Source organism: Heptranchias perlo, chromosome 15 (assembly GCF_035084215.1).
Source record: "Heptranchias perlo isolate sHepPer1 chromosome 15, sHepPer1.hap1, whole genome shotgun sequence".
Lineage (NCBI taxonomy): Eukaryota > Metazoa > Chordata > Chondrichthyes > Hexanchiformes > Hexanchidae > Heptranchias > Heptranchias perlo.
The window spans coordinates 31,473,319-31,488,851 of NC_090339.1; the positions used below are offsets into that span (position 1 = coordinate 31,473,319).

The window sequence follows — 15,533 nt, forward strand, 5'->3', positions numbered from 1 at the left end:
CAGTGGAATTCTAGCGGCCTGATTTGCAAGTTGGTGTAATTATCTTTAATGAGAGTAATGGGGAGTACATCATACAAGTAGTACTGTATTGGGAAAGATATATTTATGATTAAGTAATGAGGAGAAAATGTGGTTTAAAACCATATTTGTCTGTGATATTCTGCATCAAGGTAATAATTAATCATTTTTGTCCCTAATGTAAAGTTCTTCTATTAAAAAGTTAAGTGACTGTCAAAGGAGAACACATTAAAGAAAATAGCTCTAACCAGCTTAGCAGCAAATCACTTAAGAGTTTCATTCGAGGAACTTAAAATCGGTTTGCAGCTACCCTGCTGGATGCAGCAGCGTAATGCTCCATCTTGGAGCTTGACTTGTCAGTCATTAGCATTAGCCAGAGGAACTCTTCGACCATGAATTGGATAGAGTATCCTGCAACAGGCAAATGCTCATATTCCACCTAGCCCACAAAGCAAGCACATCTTGTGTTAGCCAGTACAGGACATTAATAGTTAGGCATCCATCCTTTCTAAGCTTTGTGGAAGTGGCAAAGTGAAAGCAATAGGAGGACATTTATGTGATGTTAAGAGACAACAGGTCAATTATTCCAGGATCTTTGAGATATATGAGGTTAAATAAAAAATATTACCACCAGTAATTTCTTAAGTATTCTTTTAAACATGTACCGGAATAATTGAACCAAAACGGAGAGTCAACAAAAGACTCATGATATGTTTTGTTTTGTTCTCTTAATTTCAGTTTACTTTTGGGGACGTTAAGTTCCGACAACTGCAGAAGGAAAAGTTTCAGATTACTAATGATGGGCAGGTGCCATGTCATTTCTCCTTCATTCCCAAACTGAATGACAGCCATTACAGTAAATTGTGGCTACGGGCAGAACCCCGTGAAGGATATCTCGAACCTAGTAAGTAAACTGAGAATAACAGCCACCATTTAGTTGTCCTCTAATATAATGGTGCTGTCACAGATCATTGACTTCTATCAGCGTTGGACTTATACCTAGAAATAATTTTAATTTTAGCTTTGGTCTCTAGACCTAAAACTTAAGTATTTTGTTTAGAGTTCAGAAGGAATTTAGTCTTTTGTTCCCAAATTTTAGCCATATTTTTAGTATTAATCTTTGAAAAAAAATTGTCATTTTGTGTTTGCTTTCCAGATTTGTCTTTTTTTCAAAATTTATGTTTTGACAAATGACATTTGTTTCACTTCTCGTACAGCTCATGTGGCCACAAGTACTGTTGAGAAATAAACGAGAGCTTGAATGATAACTCAGACTTTATTCATCTGCTTGAATTTCCAGCATCTGTTCCACAAGTTGTGGACTACTTCCTATTCTTTTAATCCTAGAAATCATTTTAATTTTACTCTTGTCTCTTGAACTTTAGTTTTAGTCTTAATAAAAAATTTAGTTCTAATTTTAATTTAATTGATGAGAGAAACAATTTTTAATCAATGACTGTTTTCCTCCTTGATTAAACAGCACTACTCAGACTCCACGGACATGATTTTAGTCTGGAAAAACGGGTGGGTTGGGGGCTGGGAGGGGCATTAAAAATTGCAAAAATCTAAAAACTGCCTCCATCCTGCCCATTTCCGGTTTTCACAGGGGCGGGATGAGGTGTGGGCAACCAACCCGCTTTCAGGAGGCAGGTCAGGCATTAAAAGCTTTTAAGGAGACTGCAGGTCTCAGGTGAGAGGAGGCAAGAAAGCCTGAAACTGCAGGTAAGTGCCTTTATAGCGCAGCTTGTGGGCCCAAAGGAGCAGGAGTTATTCCCACAGGCCCAACAAGCCTACCTGGAGTGCCCCTCTTCTCTCCCCCACCCCCCCCCCCCTCCCCCCAAGACAAGTGCCGTTCCCCCTCCATGATTTCCAACCCCCGATTTCCTCCCCCCCCACCCCCGTCTGACTGAGACCAGCCTGTCAACCAGGCTGGCCTGTTGGGCGGGAAACCGTTAAAAAAAAAGACGTCCTTGCGTCAAAATCGTAAGGACGTCCGGGAAACCCGTTCCTCCGGGTTTCCCGTCCGCAATTCGACCCCTCCCACCCCCTTCCCGGCTCCAGACAAAAATTATGCCGCATGAGTGCGAGCAAAACCTGTAACACAATTTAGCTGTTGGAATTTCGGTTGAACTTTGACACATTTGGTCAATGCTATTACATTTTTCTGTACTTGAGCAGTACTGCAGAAGTATAAGTTGTTATATTCATTGAAAATGGCAAATTAAGAACTGATTTTCTTTGTCTTTAGGAGGAAATTTTTCCCTTTGTATTCCCCAAAAATCCAAGACAATGCTGCAAAATACTTACGATTCTGAAAAATGTTTCCAAGCTGCTGGGTTAAAATTGTATGCACAGTTTCCAAATGCTGCCATCCCAACTCCCAGATGCCCACTGAACATTTTGAATTTTTAATCGTTTAAAAAGATTATAAGAAAAATAAATGACACATGGCTTTATCCATATTCAGAAAAGCAATCCCAACAAATCACTTCCTTGAAAGCTAGCAGAGCAGTCACTTTCATCTTTACAGAGAGACTCTTTCTCTCATCACCCCCATTACAGAGGTACTTTTTCTCTCTAATCCCTGATTGAGAGGATGGGGGAGAAATTGGATAAGGGTTCGTTTCGGCTGGGGGTAGTGCGATGCGCTAGTACCCCGCACCCGATGGACCCCACGCAGGCAGGACACACGTTTCGACCTACCTGAGGTCTTGCCTGCAATTGGCCTTCCTTTCCAGGCCTTGCACGTGGAATCAATGCAATTCGCCCTTCCCACCACCAGAGGGAGCTCAATCTCTTAAAGGGAGAATGTTTCTTAAAAATCTCTTAAAGGTAGCTGGTGCCTGTTATTTGATGAAAATAACAGTCTACTGTCTGAACTGAGATCAGACATCACACACATAAAACACAGATGCAGGTCCCATCCCTATGTTTACACACTGAGTTATGTTAAAGCATTGAACAAAGGTTGTGCACTACTAAATTCCACATCCTCCAATCTGCACGCCAGACCTCGCCAAACTGCCGATCTGAGTTGGTACCAGGCCTGCAAGAGTGCGTGCACCAAGGTTCTGTGCTAATGCACTAGAGACCTTGGGTGCAAGAGGTGGACAGAAGGAGAGACATCCTATCTCCGCGGGGGTGGGCGGGCAAGAGGCCCTCCACACATATACTCGAAAGGCAGCAGTCAATGCCAGGTGCACAGCATCATGAACATGGATGCAGTGCAGGGAGAAGTTCAATGCTTTGACATGAGTGGTCAAGATGAGTGAGGTCAACTGTCAAGTGGCTTCTCCTACTAACTGCACCACTCACTATACCCCCCATCCCCCACATACCAATAAACTTTTTCCATCAGTACTCAACTCTTCCAATCAGATGCTTCCTCTCATCCTTACACATTACCACTTTATCAAGCCGCCCACCCACATCTCACAGACCACACACACTGGCAGTTATTCAACCACGACAGGCACATCACCCAGACACACGTCCCGCTTTCTTTCAGGAGAAGGTGGTGCATACCAAGAGGCAGCAAGTGGCAGTGGCATTAAGCTCATCGAACCTGTTCCGCCATTCATTGAGATCATGGTGGACCTGTGACCTAACTCCATATACCTGTCTTAGCCCCATATCCCTTGGTTCACAGAAATATATCAATCTCAGATTTAACATTCACAAGTGAGCTAGCATCAACTGCCGTCTGCAGAAGAGCGTTCCAAATGTCTCACACCCGTTGCATGTAGAAGCATTTCCTAACTTCACTCCTGCATGTCCTGGCTCTAAATGTTAGGTTATGTCCCCGTGTCCTAGTATTGAAGTTGAGGAGACCTCCAAAAACAGTTATAATATGTCTTGCCAGCCAGAAGCAATAATCCAGTCACTAACCTGCAAATCCTGCATGGTCCCTTTCAATTGCACTGGTGGGGGGTTCTCCAGTCACTCTAAGATACGTTCAGATGGTCGAGGTTAAGACTGTGCGTTGAGTTGAGCGTTAAGTCCCAAAATGGTGTCTATCATTTTAAATCAGCGTTGCACACTATTTTAAGCCATTTTCTCCCTACTTTACGAGATTCCAGCGTTTGTTATCTGTGCCTGCACTAATTCCTATACCAAGATGGCGTCTGGTGCACGTCCCGCTGGAAACGTGCGTGCGCATCCAAGACACCATCTTGGATGTCGGAGAGGCCATGTTGCGCCGAAACAATGGCCGCCATACGGCCCAATTTAGCGCCCGCTATCATCTTGAGCGCCTCCCATGTTACACTGCATCCCTCTGGAGACTGCTGCTGTGATGTAAGGGGAAAAGATGATAGCCTCAGAATCTGGGATTAGAGAAAGAGAGAGAAGGAATATGAATGGTGTAAATAACAACAATCAAATAAGAAAAGAAGTGTTTTGAAGGACGTGCTTAATCATTTTTATATTTACTCAAAGAGTAGCAGGAATAAAGTACTGGAGTTAATGGTAGTGAGAATATTGGCATCTCAGAAATATGACTAATGGCAGAGGATGACCAAGAGCTGGAACTAAGATGGTATAAAATATTTAAACTGTAGATGTACACAGAGAGGTGGAGGAATTGCATTATTGATCAGGACTGATTTTAGTAGAGACAGAAAAAGTGGACACAACAGTAGAAGGAGATAAAGATGAGACAATAGGGCCAGTTTCCTCACTCGGGCACTCCCAATCAGGAGTGGCGCTCCTTCCCATTTAAATTAATGGATGAAAGATCAAGAACTGCAGACCCACAATCTCCCAACCATCGCTTCTGGTAAGCACCTGACTGGGGAATCCGCCTTAATATGAATAGAACCAAACCACTATAAATTATTAACTATAGACCACTAGTGAAAGGTGAGTAAGCAGACAAGGACAGCCGTGGAACATTGTACTTTGTTAATTATGGGGAATTTCAACATCTCTGAAATTGAAATTCCCCATAATTAACAATGGTTAGATCAGAGACCAGCAGAAGGGAGATATTAAAATACAAATTCACTTATACAGTAAAGGATAGTTTCCGCATGCAGGCAAATCGTGTTTAACCAACTTGATTGAGTTTTTTTAATGAGCTAACAGAGAGGGTCGATGAGGGCAATACAGTTGATGTGATGTATATGGACATCCAAAAGGCGTTTGATAAAGTGCCGCGTAATAGGCTTGTCATCAAAATTGAAGCCCATAGAATAAAGGGGACATTGGCAGCATGGATACGAAATTGGTTAAGTAGTTGGAAACAGAGAGTAGTGGTGAACGTTTGTTTTTCAGACTGGAGGGAGGTATAGAGTGGTGTTCCCTAGGGGTTGGTACTAGGACCATTTCTTTTCTTATTTTAATGACTTGGACTTGGGTGCACAGGGCACAATTTCAAAATTTGCAGATGACACAAAACTTGGAAGGGTAGTGAACAGTGAGGAGGCTAGTGATAGACTTCAAGAGGACATAGACAGGCTATTGGAATGGGCAGACACGTGGCAGATGAAATTCAACGCAGAAAAGTGTGACGTGATACATTTCGGTAGGAAGAATGAGCAGAGGCAGTATAAACTAAAGGGTACAATTCTAAAAGTGGGTGCAGGAACAGAGAGATCTGGGGGTATATGTGCACAAATCGTTGAAGGTGTCAGGGCAGGTTGAAAAAGCAGTTAAGAAAGCACATGGGATCCTCGGCTTTATAAATAGAGGCATAGAGTACAAAAGCAAGGAGGTTATGATGAAACTTTATAAAACACTGGTTCGACCACAACTAGAGTATTGTGTCTAGTTCTGGGCACCGCAGTTTAGGAAGGATGTGAAGGCCTTAGAGAGGGTGCAGAAGAAATTTACTAGAATGATTCCAGGGATGAGGGACTTCAGTTACACTGGAGAATCTGGGGCTGTTCTCGTTTGAGCAGAGAAGGTTGAGAGGAGATTTGATAGAGGTATTCAAAATCATGAAGGGTCTGGACAGACTAGATAGAGAGAAACCGTTCTCACTGGCGGAGGGATCAAGAACCAGAGGACGTAGATTTAAGGTGATTGGCAATAGAACCAAAGGAGACATGAGAAACTTTTTTACACAACAAGTGGTTGTGATCAGGAATGCACTGCTTGAGGGGGTGTTGGAGGCAGATTCAATTGTGGCTTTCAAAAAAGGAATTGGATAAGCACTTGAAAGGAAAAATTTGCAGGGCTACAGGGATAGGGCAGGGAAGTGGGACTAGCTGGATTGCTCTTGCAGAGAGCTGGCACAAACTCGACTGAATGGCCTCCTTCCGTGCTGTAACCATTCTATGATTCTAGCACGCTAGGCTCCTGGAGGAGAACCTATGTGGTATTTTGTGTTTAGCAAGTCACGAGAGCTGGTTAGTAAATTGGAGATTGACCACCTGGGACCGAGCAATCTTTGTGCCATCACAATTGTTGTCAAAGCTCAGGCCAAAAATAATATGATGGCCCAAGATTTAGAAATCATATTTAAAAATAGAAGAGAAGAAAAATGGCATGTATTAAATGGTATAAAATACGAGTAAAGAAAGTCTGGAACTTTCTTCAATGGGACACTGGGGAAACAAACCATCTTATCAGTTCCTGGCAAAAACTCTACCCTTGCCTCCAACTCCATTCCCCTGACCCGGCTGCTAGTTCATCCTGTGCTACCCCATATCCTATCTCACCAAGACTGCTTATTTTCATCATTGTCTCTCTCACCATCATCTCTGTCCCTACCTCAATTGCACCACTACCAAAACGGTAATACAGACTTTTTAATCTCAATTTCTCTAATGTCCTTCTCACTGGCCTCCTAAGCAAACTCCAATTCGCCCAAAGCTGCACTGTCCATATCCTGCCCAACACTAAGGGCCCGATATTAGGAGGGAGGCGGGTTGGTAGCGGGGGGTCGACTGGGCGCGTGAGTAACGTGCCCAGTAAAATCGGTGGGTTTGGCACGCGATCGTAAGTAAATTGAAGCCACTTACTTTGGCTTCCGGGTTTCGCGCTGGAAAGCTGCGCAGCGGGCGGACTGCGCACCCGCATCATAGGCTGTCAGCTGGAGGAGCCCTATTTAAAGGGACAGTCCTCCAATGACTGATGCTGCAGAAATTAGGCAAAATTACAGCATGGAGCAGTCCAGGGGGAAGGCTGCTCCCAGGTTTAATGATGCCTTACTCCAGGTCTTAATGGATGGGGCGAGGAGGAGGGAGATCTTCCACCCAGCGGACGGGAGGAAGTGGCCTGCCTCTGCCACCACAAAGGCAGGTCACCAGCACCACCAACATATCACGCACCTGCATACAGTGCAGGAGGCGCTTCAATAACCTAACCAGGTCAGCCAATGTGTGTACTCTTACACATTCCCCTACACTCCATCTGCCACATCACCGCCCCCACCCCACATTTCCTTCTGCACTGCCAACACTACTCTGTCACATCACTCCTCACACCCAGTGAACCCTCATCCTCATCTTACCTGCACTTCCTCACCTTCCCAGTACTCATCCCACCACTACCACTCAACCCAATACTCATACAATCTCATGGCTCTATCTCATACTCACCCTCTCATACATCTCTTTCACGGTCAGCCTCACCCCACCTGCCACTACCTGTGCTGCAGCCACAGGGCATGCATCACGTATGTGTAGTAGGAAGCATAAGGCAAACGTGTCGTGAGCATGAAGGGGATGCACAAGGGTGTTTGAGGGTTTGTCATGGTTTTTACTTATTTGATTTCTGATCTACTCACATTACTTATCACATTGTCACCATTACTGCCACGTCTTGGCCATTCTGGACTGGCTTGTGCAATAATGCCCTTTCATGAGGTTCTCCATGAACACCCTTGATGCCACCCATTGGTTCACCCTACAGTGGGTGTATGTGTAGTTGCACGACTGCTTTGTGCAGGTGCCTTTTGTGCAGCACTGTGTTGTGTAGCTCCATGTGGCGGAGGTGGACGGCACTCCTGGTGATGTTGCTCGTCCTCCAATGGTGTGATGAATGCAGCAATGGACCCCCCCCCAAATCCTGATGGTGTGAGGGGGTCCACAAAGAAAGTAAATGCGTTTGGACAGCAGAGTTTAGGGTGTGATTTATTAATTTGGATTGTGGAGACAACGGTGTGGCAGGCAAAACTTTGTCTGAGGTGACCGAGTGCCCTGTTGCAATGTATGAGGGTATACCCTGCACCTTTCAAATGGACCTTTACAGTTGCCACTGGCTGCAGGCTGCAATACGTCTGTTTAAACAGGGAGTGTTTCCCCCAGCATGGGAAACACGCTCTGGGTAGTCCAAAATCCGAATCCTCAAAAAATCTCCAACTAATGAGGTCTGTAAACGACCTCAAGTACCCAGATAATTATCTTAATTGGGATCCCGCATGCGTCATTGAGGAACCCGGAAGTGGGGGGTTGGAGTCGGGCTCCGGGAATACCCAATTTTAGGAGGCCCCCGCCACGAACGCACCAGCTCGGCCATCCGAAAATTGACCCCTAAGTCTTGATCCCCCAAAATCCCTGTCTTTGCTGGTCACAGTAGTTTAATAAAGAGATTAGAGTAGAAGAAACCTTAAACAAAAAGAAATACTTCAAAGATGCAAGGAAACAAAAACAAAAAGTTTGGGATTGATACAAAATGCAACTAAGGATAGCTAAAGAAAATATTAGAAAAAATAAGAGAAAATAATGACATTGCACAGCAGCAAGACAGGCTAAAAAGTTTTGTAGCTCTGTTAATAGTAGAAGAAAGATGGGTCCATTAAAGAATAAATTGGATAAAATTATTGAGATTATCAGAATGTGTCAAGTATACAAGATGCATTCTTTGCATTAATTTTCGCAAAGGGAGACTGACTAAGCAAATTCCCATCATAGTGAATGGGACTAAGCAATCTACAACACACAAAGAAGTTACGAAAAAATATCCATAAATACTGGATCTGAATATGAGGATTCAGGTTAGCAAATGTATCAGTTGTCAAAAGAATCAGGCACAAACATGGAAATTAAAGGCTGCCAAACTTAACATTCATGATGGTAAAAATGTGTGAGGGTGCTATTAATGAACATTTAAAGAGCACAGGAATCATAGAGAAGAAAACATAGTTTTAGAACAAAAATGAGAAAGATTTATTGTCTTTTGGAAGACTTAGGATCATTTATGTAGTTGGGTAAGATATAGTAAATTGATATTAATGTGAAGAAACAGAGTAGTGCATATAGGAATAAATATTAATAAACATATAAAGTATAAACGGAACTTATTTTGCTATGGGCAAGTGGATTGTAGGGTACATCATCAGGTCACCTCTCTATGCAAGGAAGACACCACCAAAAATTCAGGGAGGAGTTTACTTACCCAAATTGACATTTAATCCAAACTTACGTTTATACACAACTAAAATTAAAACTGTGAAGTCTGGGGAAAGCAAACAAAACAATCCATGCATTCCCACTGGTTATGGAAGGTACCCAGTGAACTGCCACGTGCATGTTGCTGCTGAAGGGTCACCCAGGCATGAACTAAAGCTGCAGGATCAACTGTGCCTGATGATCTATCGTATCCCATACCGGTGGTTGGCAGACTTACAGACCCACCAGGAGGTCCTCCAATTTCCTTGCCCTAAGTGTAGGTTGATTGAAGATAAAGGGCAGGATTTTAAAAGGGAAAATCAGATGGGTTGGGGGCAGGGGGGCAATCTAAATCGGTGTTTTTGGGAGCGGGCAGACATCCCAGCTGGAACCCACACATTTTTGAATGAGACTCAGGCAAACCTGTGTGCGTGTGCACATCAATCACCAGGAAGTGCCATCCCCACTTAAATCTGGTGGACTGATAATTAAAGGGGCAAATTTACCTCATTGAAGTACTTAAGCTAGTTTATTTTTTGTGTATTGGACACTTCAAAAGATTTCAACATTACCTGAGCGGCTTTCCCACAGCTTCCAATTCACGCCTGGTGAAACCAGACGGGAAGTGCCAGATCAATGAAAAATATCTAAATAAATTAAATAAAATTACATTTCCCATTGTTAAAAAAAAGTAAATAAACATACCTTAAAAACGATGTTGCCTGGACCCCACCCCCGATGTCCAATGTCTCCCCTCTGATCTTTGTTTCTGCACCCCTATCCTAACTGCCGATGAGGTCTCTCTCTCCCTCTCTTTGTACCCGCATATCACCCCCCCCCCCCCCCCCCAAGTCCCACGGCTGATTCTTTCTGCTGGCATATTAAAATCCTGCCCAAAGTGTAGGGGGGAGCGGGTGGGATACTTAACCGAAACTTTGTAATATGAAAGGATCCTAATTTGCAGCAGATCAATGGAATTATGGGTTAGGTAAAGCCTAACACTACAGGCATACATCACGTGCCTCCCATTAAAGAGAGAGCACCACCAAAGGTTCAAGGAAGAGTGACTTATCAAAACAAAAAGTAATAAATAGCAAAATTAAATCAAAACAGCACACCTGTATCCCCCCACACACCCTTGTATTCCATCTCAGCCATGGCTATCACTTCTTGAGTCTGAAGGTTGTGGGTTTAAGCCCACTTCAGAGACTTAAGCACGTAATCAAGGCTTCTTTTCTGTACTGAGGGAATGCTGCACTGTCAGAGGTGCTGTCTTTTAGATGAGACGTTAAACCAAGGCCCCGTCTATCCTCTCTGGTAGACGTAGAAGATCCAATAGCACTATTCTAAGAGCAGAGGAGTTCTCCAGTGTCCTGGCCAACATTTATCCCTTTGCTGTTTGTGGGACCTTGCTGTATCCAAATTGGCTGCCACGTTTCCCTACATTACACACTGACTATACTTCAAAAGTACTTCATTGGCTGTGAAACACTTTGGAATGTCTTGAGGTCGTAAAAGGTGCCATATAAATGCATGTTCTTTCTCTCGCACTCTCGTATCCGCAATCACACCCTTAGGTTCTCTGATTCTAGCCTTCTGTGCATCTCCCCCTCCCTTGTCCTACCATTGGCAGTAGCCCTATTCTTTGGAGCTACCCTCTTTATGTCCCTCCAGCTTTCCACTTTTCTTCATCTGTAAAAACCTAATTAAAACTCAGTCATCCTTTCTAATTTCTCCCTCTATGGCTCTGTATCCGCTGCCCTACTTATTTCCATTATGAAGCCCCTTGGGACCTTTTTAATCTTTTAAAGGCACAACATAAATGCAAGTAGCTGTAGTTTTTAATCCAAATGTCTCCATTTTAAAAAAAGGTTTCTGAATACTTCGTATTTGTTCTCTTTCAGATGAGTCTGTGGATATATCACTTGAAATTTATGTTAGCAAGGACTCTGTGACATTATTGAACTCGGGTGAGGATAAGATTGAGGACATCTTGGTTTTGCATCTGGACCGAGGGAAGGATTATTTCCTTACAATTGGTGGAAACTACTTGCCAAGCTGCTTTGGTACGTCACTAGAAACACTGTGTCGAATGAAGAAGCCAATCAGGGAAGTGCCCATCACCAAACTTATAGACCTGGTAAGAATTTGGATTAATATAAGAAAATCTACATTATTAATGTCTTGCAACATTTTGGACACTGCCCCTTGCAAGCCCTTCTTCCCCCACCCTCCCAGATTTAAACTGAGTGATCAAAATTACATTCCCTTATAAAATTGCTTTCAGTTTGATCACATCTATGAGCTTTTGTTAAATGAAAAGCAAGAAATCTTTGTCACCCTGGAGAAGTGTTGTTGATATTACTAGTACGTTCTCCCCATTGCTTCTTTACAGTCCTATTTTGTTCTGAATTTTAGATCTTTGCAAGTGGTATTTGCTGTAAAGGGATGGTTCTGCTAGGCAATGAGACATTTGACTACTTTGCACCCTGCTTGTGTCGGTATAGCTAAAGTTAGAAGCACCAACCAGGCTGCCCTTTGGTTGTCATTAACATACTAATGTTGAACTTTTGTTCCTATAGAATCATTGATGTGATTCTCTGGCCATTTAGTTGCCTCCAAATAATGACATGTTAATGTATAGTTTAGTTGTGGAGCATAGAGACACACAATGGAAATGTACTCAAAGAATGCCATAGGTGGTTTTAAGCCCCTAATATGTTGTTTGATGATCTGAAGATGGTAAGTAGCTGCACTAGCTAAAAGATTTGATTCCTGCAAGTCCATTTCTGCAAAATTATTCTGCATCCCTCTTTTCTTTGTGCTTTTTACTAGGTATATAGTGTGCCTATCAGCAGAACGATCAATAGTGGAGAGTACTGTTGATGGAGGAGCTGATTGAGAGCAAGAATATATTGTTTTGGTGGATGAGTTGCTGTTTATCTGGCATAATCTTGTGTGTAAAAAGACATACATCTCACATGTGTGCTATGCATGTGCCACTGTTACTTTCTATCCTGGGTATGTTTGCCTCAGGATTCTTTCTGCCACATCTTCACCTGCAACCACTATAGTAATAGTAGTCTCAACTTGTCCATTATAAACTGCTGAAAGTTATAGTTTCTTATATCTTTCTATAAATTCACTAAAATAAAGGCAACGTTGACGTTACAACCCAGACCTGTATAGTGCATTGGTTTAAACACTGGCTTTTCATCTCTGAGTTCAAATCTAGCCAGAATGATGGACTAGAATGTCTTTTCAGTCTGCTGGCTGTAAAGACCTGACATGAAATCAGTTTGCGAAGTATGGACCCACAGCATAAAACTACCAAGAATGTAACATTAGTTGGTAATCCCACTCCGATTGGCCACAAGGTGGCTGATGTGGGAAATGGGAACATGTTACACTGTTACAGCAGGAGACGCACTTCTGAGATTGGGGCTAGGGTACATTGTAGAAGGATTTTTACTGAGTCTAATGTTCTCCACCTGACCTGGAATTACCAGCTGTTGACACCCAATGCCCAAAATGGAAAATGTTCCATTCTCCAGCATTAACATCCCTCACCTTGATTAGTACAAGAAAGTAAAAGATATTATGAAGCTTATTATTATTGCACTAATTTGGAGTCACTCGGGCCTAAAGATGGTTGGTGGGAAATAATGAAAAATGCCACACTGGTGCAATGGGGAGTACTCTTCTGAGGTTGAAGCTAAATTACATTTTTGGAACCGAGTAAGGAGAGCTTTATCCTGAATCTTGCTGTGCTATACTTGACTTGAGAATGCTTGAAATTATTTCATTCCCGAACACACACACACAATTTTTTTTTTTAAATGCTCATATTTCCCAGTTGCCCAATTGCACTTCCTCAGGCTCATCTTTAAAACTAGGTTTTTAAAAAGTGCATATTTTGAAGGTTATGAACAGCACTCTAGGGGATAGAAGTAATTATTTTTCACTTACCTCAATTCTGTTGTTTCTGCATGTGATTTGTTTTTTTCAGAAAACCTTCTTTTGCTGATGCTTTTTTTTCTTCCTGTCTCTTCTTGTGCCCTGTTCAGGATGATGATCGCATGTTACAGAAGGTAATAGTACATTTGGCAAGTGTTAGACTAATACTGGCTGACTTCATCTAATCCTTTCTAAATAGATCACGGATTTTGAAGGTTAGAAATGTTCTGAGTTTTCCCCAGTGGCCTTGTGTATGAAGTCACTGGTGTAGTCCTAAACCATATAAAAGTTTGATTTCCAACTCTATTGAGTTAGCTTGGTGTGCTACTATTGGTCTCTACACCCCTGGCTAGCAAGGTTTAAATACAACCAGGATTCTTGCTCCTGATCACTACCCAGTGATCCCTGCTAGAAAGTGCACATGTCAGTTGATTGAAGATTGAACTCCATTGTGTTCCCACCCCACTAGTCAAGTAGCCTGCTGACACTCCCTGTCAAGCCTCACACATGAACAATAATTGCTTTCCCAGCATATACTTGTTTTTATTGCTGTGGGGTGGTGGGAAATTACTATTCTCCCCCCAACCCCATTTTCCCACAAAGACTAGACTTCATTTTCCTGCACATACTAGAGCTGAAAGGGCAAATATTGTCCATACTGCGCACTTATTGGTCTACTGACCCTGTTCTACGACAAGAAGGACATTGTCAAATTTTCCACCACCAAGTAATCAGCAAAGAACTGACACTTTTATTTCTTTACCTCAAATAAAAATTAGAGTAGCAAGTAGTTCTATCACTCAAACCTGAAAACACCTGGTTGGGAAGCCAGCACTGTTAAGTGTCAGATTACCAGGCTAACTGCTCTACAGTGCCATTTTTCAATGAGATAGCATCGTTGGGTCAGAAATGCCTGTAAAGGAACTACATTTTTATTATTATTGGCTTCATACATAAGTAACTAGTGGATGATAAGATGTTGCAAAGAGGCTGGACGTTTTCTCCTCCTTGCCTAGATAGTGGTTCTTTGGGTGTTGATACCTCCATGATTCTATAATGAAATGACAATCATGTGTGAACTTACACTGTGTAGGCTATTTGACCATGGAGGGCATCCCAGCTGAGTTCAATTCTATTCTTACCTGATGTTCATGCATGCACACAGGAATCACTGAACAACAAGGAAGATTGAGTACCCTGGCTGATTTTTTTTTTTTCCCCCACTCCTCCATAGCCCAGGGAGGCGAAACTAATTGCAGTGCCCCAGCTGCTCTCCTGGCTGAGATCAGCTAACTCTGAGCAGATCTGGGGCCATGGCTTAGTATTACATCAGGAAGCACTTTGACCTACTAGACCACTGGAGGAGCATCATAGGCATCACCTTCATACACAATAAAAATCTGCAGTAGTTACAAAATGGCCCACAGATACTTAATGGCACAAATGGTACTGCTACAGTTTTTTTTCTCTGTGAATTTTTAAAATACAGTACTCGCATTTTAAAAATTCCATTGGAGACTGACTAACTTCTAGTTTTTGAATCTGACCTTGTTATCAACTAACATGTATGTATTTATGGATTTATTTTGCTACTTTCACAAACTAGAAGAACTGATTTATAGTCTGAAATGTCCTTAGGCTGGTTGGGCCAAGTGATCTGTTATCATTCATATGGAAGCATTTTTACTCCTTCTGGCATTCTTTGTGCAGAATTACAATACTCAGTCAGCAAATCATGCTACATGCTGTTAAGTGTAGAAATTTGCAGGATTTGGCATGGCATGTTGCACTAAAACATTTGCTTTAATAATGGTACAAATCTACTTCCACAACAATCTATTTAAACGCTCTTGCTTACAACTACAATGACATGGACTGCTGGTAAGGTGCCCTAAATGGCAGCTGTGCTTTGGCTCCTATTTTTCTGGGGCAAAAGAAAGTGCAAGTAAAAATAGCAAACTTTACAGTGGGTCAATGAAAAATGTACAATTGAAAATCATTAATTGCTGGGCTACAGGTTCCAATTTATGTAAGTAGGCAGAGTATGAAAAGATTATAATACACACAGTTCATAAATCTTCCCCAAAATATTAAAACTCTATTTGTATGCTTGAACATCTGGTCTGTGGAATATGCTGCTCTAATTTTGCTCTTGTTTTCCAATTGCTCTCAATGCCGATGGGAATTTTCTTCTCTGTACTAAAGGCAACACCAGGAATTTTG

At 42.4% G+C, this 15,533-nt stretch overlaps 1 protein-coding gene across 2 annotated transcripts in view; it reads left to right on the forward strand.

Annotated features, from left to right (window-relative positions):
- The window catches only part of ocrl (OCRL inositol polyphosphate-5-phosphatase), a 98,706-nt gene that overhangs the window by 65,228 nt on the left and 17,945 nt on the right, over positions 1 to 15,533 (forward strand). The window contains exons 17-19 of one of the 2 annotated variants that reach the window (XM_067997010.1): positions 757 to 922; positions 11,258 to 11,493; positions 13,421 to 13,444. In XM_067997010.1, coding sequence (XP_067853111.1) covers positions 757 to 922; positions 11,258 to 11,493; positions 13,421 to 13,444 — 426 coding nt within the window. The remainder of the gene's footprint in view (positions 1 to 756; positions 923 to 11,257; positions 11,494 to 13,420; positions 13,445 to 15,533) is intronic. The other variant, XM_067997011.1, reaches the window with a different exon arrangement.